This window comes from Haplochromis burtoni, unplaced genomic scaffold (assembly GCF_018398535.1).
Source record: "Haplochromis burtoni strain Fernald_Lab_line unplaced genomic scaffold, NCSU_Asbu1 Contig_1606, whole genome shotgun sequence".
NCBI lineage: Eukaryota > Metazoa > Chordata > Actinopteri > Cichliformes > Cichlidae > Haplochromis > Haplochromis burtoni.
This window is the reverse complement of record NW_024583967.1, coordinates 15,717-22,512: the sequence shown is the minus strand read 5'-3', so window position 1 is coordinate 22,512 and position 6,796 is coordinate 15,717. Positions and strand designations below refer to the sequence as shown.

Genomic DNA, 6,796 nt, shown 5'->3' with positions numbered 1-6,796 from the left:
TGGCGTCTATATAGACTAAAACACCACATTAAAAAAAAAAAAAAAAAAAAAATTTCTTAGTTCAAGCCATTTAGTGTACACCATTCACTTTTTTTGCAAAAACATATCTGCATATCTGTTTGAAAGAGAATTATAAGCAACAAATAATAATAATAATAATAATAATAATAATTATTATTATTATTATAATAGAGGTGTTTATTTTCTGACCTGTTCCATCCTCATTTGAGCCTCCACAACCTACCCTTGTAGTCTGACAACACAATGCTGCAGCATAAAAATTGGGATAAATAAGATATTTAAAAAAATAAATCATATGCCAAATGTAATTGATTAGAACAGTTTTCCATTTAACAGTACTTAAGGTTCAGTGACTCCAGAATGCTTAGAAAACATACACTTTTGGGTTAACAGTACATATTTTGAATGACCAGCACAGCAAAACAAATGCAATGATCTCAAAGTTATGAATGAAATATAATGTGGATGTTATTTATTTATTTATTTTTACCTCTGTCCCAGTAACATCTGCCAAAGCAATACAGTCCCACTGCCACCAACAGAGCACTAAATAAAATGGTGCAAACGATCCAGGGTGTTGCAGCAGAGGAGGAATGGCACATGTCTTTGTGACCGTCTGGATTAGCTATGTAATTTCCATTTTGAGAGTATAAACAATGGTTAGAAAAGAGAGCAAAGTTGAAATGAGAGAAGAAAGATGAACCACCCAAATATTCATGTTAGCTTCTTCATACTGCATTTAAAATTGTGTCACTCAAGTTAAAAACAGTTGTTTAAATCTGTCAGTATTTCATAAATATTGCCTACTGTACAAACAGATTTAACAGCTTTACTTGCATCAGCATGCATCCATGTCACATGTATGTATAGTTCATAAAAAAATATTTTAAACGTCTCAGTGTCTCACCTGTGACTTTCAGCCAGGTCTCTGGTGAGTCTCCAGCTCCTGAGATGTTACACTTGTAAAGTCCTTCATCTGACTCCGAAACTCTCTGGATGATCATGCTTCCTGTGGAGCTTCTATGGATGAGACGTCCATCTTTATAGAACTCAGATTTAAAGTTGGAGGATGCAGTTTTGTTCCTGCAGCTCAGAGTCACAGTTTCTTCCATTAACACAGGAACAGCAGGACTCTCCAGGATCACAGGACCATCTGCAACAACAAACATTTGATATTTATTCAATATTAAACTTATTTAAAATTAATCATTAAATATTCTCTCTGGAAACATACCAGTGACACGGATTTTGATAATTTTGCTTCTTGTACCCCCTTTAGTCTCATACCAGTATGCTCCACTGTCGTCTGTATAAACATTTTTAATCGTGCAGGATGATCCTGTTGGTGTTGTCTTATTAGTTTTACTACATGATTCTACTTTCCCTTTGAATTTATGCACAACTTCACAATAATCGACTCCTTCACAGTGAAATGTTACTGATTCATATTCAAAGAACTGCAATCTGTTTGGAACAACACGGAGAGAAACTGCATCTGAAACAAAGAAAAAAGAAAGACTCACTTTGCAGTTTTACTATTAAAACTGATGTGCTAAACTTGAGCTTGACCAGATAATGAGGTTCACTAAAATCACAAAAGAACAAATTATATTGCTTTCTACTTTTCTTCTGAATTGCTCTGTCCTCTAAATGTTAAAAAATGTTCATATAGACAAGCAAACAGCTGGTACTCACCAACCTCTTGATCCTGTACACCCATCAGAATCATGATGGTCATCACTGAAAAGATATAAAAGAACTAAAGATTTACTAAGATACTTGTTGACTTTTACAGCTATGAGTAAAATTGTTTTTAACTTAGCTTGTGGAAATAGATAAAATACTCACAGAGTATGATGCAGAAAGATCTGGAGTCCATGTATTGATGCAGAGTGAAGACAGCCATTAGCAGAGAGCATTTATTAAAACAATTTTAATACTAAGTAAATATTTTTAGGACTTAATGCAATAATCTAGATGTAGAAAATGAATTTGAAAGAAGCTGAATTGCTTTTGTGTTAAGTCAAGCCTCACTGTTTCAGTTCACTAACAGTGAGTGAAACAAGGAACCAATCCAGACTTAGTCACGTTTTATGCAATTTGTAGGCAGGTTTATGTTTCGCATGATCACATCCTCAGTTTCAGGGACTTTTCTGCAATATGTCACAAAGATGAACAATTTAAGCAAAGTTACTTTAAACATTATTTTCATTTGATTATTTCTTTCTGAAAAGTAGATTCAGCAGGATGCTGCAGTGCAAGGAGAAAATTCTTGGCTCACATACACAGACTGAAAGAGAAAGCGAGTGTCAGCTTTCTGGGAATCATAAAAAAAGAAAGAAAGAAAAAAATGCTGAATGACTTGGTGTAATAATAAATACTAACAAACAATAATAATAAAGTAAAATCACATAAATCACCTTTCCTGCCTGTTCTGATACTCAATTTGAATTCCACCAAGTCTTGAACTGGTACCCAATGAGTCTACCTAAAGTGGCTGATGAGTATACAGACAGACATGTATACATATAAGCAGCAAAAGTGAGCCATAAAAAAGCCATTTGGTAATATGTGTCTGTGTAGCTGTTTTACCAACACAACTTTAAAGAAATAGATGCAGCCCTTTTAGATAAAGATACTTCTAGTTCCCAAACAAAGCTCTAGTTTTAAAGTCAAAGTAAGAACAGAGAGTTATGTAACTGTTTGTGGGCACATAAGCACACCTGACTTTAGTTGGGTGAGGAAGTAGCGCTGCAAATGCAAACAAGGTCGTCAGAACAGGAACCAGTGTGGTCTTCTGACTAGCAGAAGTTTTGGGCTTTTGATCATAAAAACTGATGTATGACATTACAACAGAACATAAATCACACAGAAACAAATACACTATCCCTCAAACACTAGTTGTAGATTGGCTGAATTTATTGTCAATATTTCCAAATTATACTTTGTGCCAAATAACATAATCAAACTCGCAGTTCGTGAATCACAGACAACTTAGTATGATCTCGAGTGAGCGTTACCACTGAAAATAACAATAATAATATGACATTATTTTTGCAGCAATGCAGCTCTTTTGCATCCTCCGAAATTAACATTTGTTTCTCAAAATATTTAAAGTTAAATAGTCTGCAAGGTATCAAAGTATGTATCGGGCTAATATGTGCATTGTATGGCCATACATACAAAGTATATACGTAAAATACAATCAGAAAAAAAAAAGGAGAGAAACATCAAAGTTTGTAAAAAGTCACAGGTCATGTGGCCACAAACATGCCACAGAATCCATTAATAGAGAAGCTGAAACACTGTGGTTACTTTAAAGTTCACCAGAGTTACAGCAGGTGTTTTAAAAATTGCATACATGACTTAATATTTATCTAATGACTTAATTTCTTAAAACAGTGACAGCACAAGATGCACCTACTTCTGGAACCTTACAAATACAGCATTTAAGTGCATGGGAGATATTTACCAATAAGCTTTCATTGTTCTATACAGTGGCTGAATCTTTTTTTTTTTTAATCATGATATCCCACAATGCTTCAGGAGGTGGAGATTTTTACAAGTTACCTTTTAGTTAGAGTGAAGTTTTGTTTTGGACAAAGGTTTTGGACTGCTATTGACAACAATCGGGTTGTGTTGGTATCACAGCTTAAAATTTAACTCTAAAAACTATGAATTTCCAATTCTGACTAAAACGGATTATACAGGGTGGGCCATTTATATGGATACACCGTAATAAAATGGGAGTGGTTGGTGATATTAAAGTCCTGTTTGTGGCACATTAGTATATGTGAGGGGGCAAACTCCTCAAGATGGGTGGTGACCATGGTGGGCATTTAGAAGTCGGCCATCTTGAATACAACTTTTGTTTTTTCAATAGAAAGAGGGCCATGTGACACATCAAACCTATTGGTAATGTCACAAGAAAAACAATGGTGTGCTTGGTTTCAACGCAACTTTATTCTTTCATGAGTTATTTACAAATTTCTGACCACTTATAAAATGTGTTCAATGTGCTGCCGATTGTGTTGGATTGTCAATGCAACCCTCTTCTCCCACTCTTCACACACTGATAGCAACACTGCAGGAGAAATGCCAGCACAGGCATCCAGTATCCGTAGTTTCAGGTGCTGCACACCTCGTATCTTCACACCATAGACAATTGCCTTCAGATGACCCCAAAGATAAAAGTCTAAGGGGGTCAGATCGGGAGACCTTGGGGGCCAATCAACTGGCCCACGACGACCAATCCGCTTTCCAGGAAACTGTTCATCTAGGAATCCTCGGACCTAGCACCCATAATGTGGTGGTGCACCATCTTGCTGAAAGAACTCAGGGAACATGCAAGCTTCCGGGCATAAAGAGGGAAACACATCATCATGTAGCAATTTCAAATATCCAGTGGCCTTGAGGTTTCCATTGATGAAGAATGGGGCTAGTGGGTTAGTGTCAGACCAATAGCGGTGGTTTTGTTTGTTGACTTCACCATTCACATAAAAGTTTGCCTCATCACTGAACAAAATCTGCGTAAACTGAGGGTCCTGTTCCAATTTTTGTTTTGCCATTTTGCAGATTCTGTGCCGATCTGGGTCATCCTCGTTGAGATGCTGCAGTAGCTGGAGTTTGTAAGGGTGCCATTTTTGAGTAGCTAATATCCGCCAAAGGGATGTTCGACTAATGCCACTTTCCAGTGACATGCGGCGAGTGCTACGCTGTGGGCTCTTGCTGAATGAAGCTAGGACAGCCACTGATGTTTCTTCAATAGTGACAGTTTTCTTGCGTCCACATTTTGGCAAATCCAACACTGAACCAGTTTCACGAAACTTGGCAAGCAGTTTGCTGACTGTAGCATGGGAGATGGGTGGTCTCGTAGGGTGTCTTGCATTGAAATCTGCTGCAATTACTGCATTCACCAGATATCAACACAATTTCGATCCGCTCCTCACGTGTTAACCTCTTTGACATGTCAATGGCTGTGAACAAAGAGAAACTTGTAAATAACTCATGAAAGAATAAAGGTACGTTGAAACCAAGCCCACCATTGTTTTTTCTTGTGACATTACCAATAGGTTTGATGTGTCACATGGCCCTCTTCCTAAAAAAACAAAAGTTGTATCCAAGATGGCCGACTTCTAAATGGCCACCATAGTCACCACCCATCTTGAGGAGTTTGCCCCCTCACATATAGTAATGTGCCATAAACAGGACTTTAATATCACCAACCATTCCCATTTTATTACGGTGTATCCATATAAATGGCCCACCCTGTACATGAATGTGAGATGAAGCTACCTGGAGTTACTCATGCATGTTTTAAACTAAAGATAATAAAAGCAACAAGGAGCCTTTCACAACTCTTTGTGGGCGTATGTACTACATCCACAAATCTTGCCTTTCATCATCCTTTTCCCCCCTGGCAGCTCCATGCAATATATCCACTACCCTTCCTCTGAATATGTCCAAACCATCCCAGCCTTGACTGGAAAAAAAAAGTCAGAATTTCGTTTGATGATTATTGATTTCTGAAGCTACAGTTGGATGGTTGAGGAACAGTGAGATGCTTTTCATGTCAAAATGGACCAAAATCTCTGAGGAATGTAACAGAGGGTGCACTATTTTTTCCCCTTCACTTTGCAGAAATTGAATCATGTCTTAATTTAAGCCCAACTCTAGAGTGCATCATGAAAAATTATTTCTTTCTTTTTTCAGGTGAGAAAAGAAAAAACAAGAAACATGTTACATGCAGTTTTCACTGTACACGTGTGGATGACACTTTTATGGATTTATCATGGTTTAGGTCACATAATTAAACAATTTTAATGACTAGAAAATATTGTTTGGCATTTATTGGTGTTACGTCCCCACAAATAAGGTCTAGGGGAAGGTGTGGAGCAATAACAAACAGGAAAAAATGAAGAGGAAACCAAACAGAGGTGTTTAGCCCATATTAAGGTTTTATTTGACACAATCTTAACACAAAGAGACTGCAACAACGCTTTATCAATAAGTCAAAAAAGGAAAATGGTCACAACAACAAAGAAAACAGCAAATTAAGATGCACTTTCGAAGGCCCACAGGCCCAGCCCGTCGCTAGCTGCAGCAAGCTCTACTGCTGTTGAGGCCCACAAGTAGTGAGGTGAGTAGTAATATACCTTCACTTTTTCCCCCCCACCCTGCGCGTCCATGTGAGTGCATGTACATGTGTACTGGCTTTGCGCGTGAGTTCAGGGGTCATGTGAGTTCATAAGTGTTTAATTGCGTTTTATTTAATGAAACCATTATGTGTTTTAATTAAACTGTTTTTAAGGATTGTATAGGTCTCAGCGCTGTTATTTAGACATAGATGATTTAATTTAACTAGTTTAGGAAAATTTCACTTTCTTTAGCGCTCTAAAAGACTCAGAGGCTAATAGTTTTTAAACAGAGTACCACAAACAACATGTATTCCCTAAGAAATAAACTTTTCTTGTGATACATCTAAAACCACATATTCACACCTAGCCACACTAACACTGTATCAACCCCCTACAATTATCTAGTAGCCACACTCTGTAACAGTAAGACTCAACTACACATAGGGGGTTACAGGTAGGGCCCCATGTGACACACACCTCTCCTCTCTTGAAACTGGTAGAGACTGGCTTTAAATAGGGCCATCAATTTCCCTCCAATTGCCCAGCCAGTACCACTCACTCAAACTGAGGGATCTAAAACTCTACACAGATGACCTAAAAACACAAAACCTCTACACACTTCTAATATGCACATTTAC

General features: G+C 37.4%; 1 protein-coding gene across 5 annotated transcripts in view; it reads right to left on the bottom strand.

The window, feature by feature from the left end:
* Positions 1-2,043, bottom strand: part of LOC121813384 (low affinity immunoglobulin gamma Fc region receptor II-like) — a 5,316-nt gene extending 3,273 nt beyond the window's left edge. For 2 of the 5 annotated variants that reach the window (XM_042217112.1, XM_042217113.1), the window contains exons 1-5: positions 1,870-2,043; positions 1,721-1,761; positions 1,256-1,516; positions 929-1,174; positions 512-646 (exon numbers count right to left, since the gene is read on the bottom strand). In XM_042217112.1, coding sequence (XP_042073046.1) covers positions 512-646; positions 929-1,174; positions 1,256-1,516; positions 1,721-1,761; positions 1,870-1,940 — 754 coding nt within the window. In that variant the 5' untranslated portion in view covers positions 1,941-2,043. Of the gene's footprint in view, positions 1-6; positions 647-928; positions 1,175-1,255; positions 1,517-1,716; positions 1,762-1,869 lie in introns of those variants that run through there. The other 3 variants (XM_042217115.1, XM_042217114.1, XM_042217116.1) reach the window with 3 other exon arrangements.
* Between the last annotated feature and the right edge of the window lie 4,753 nt (positions 2,044-6,796).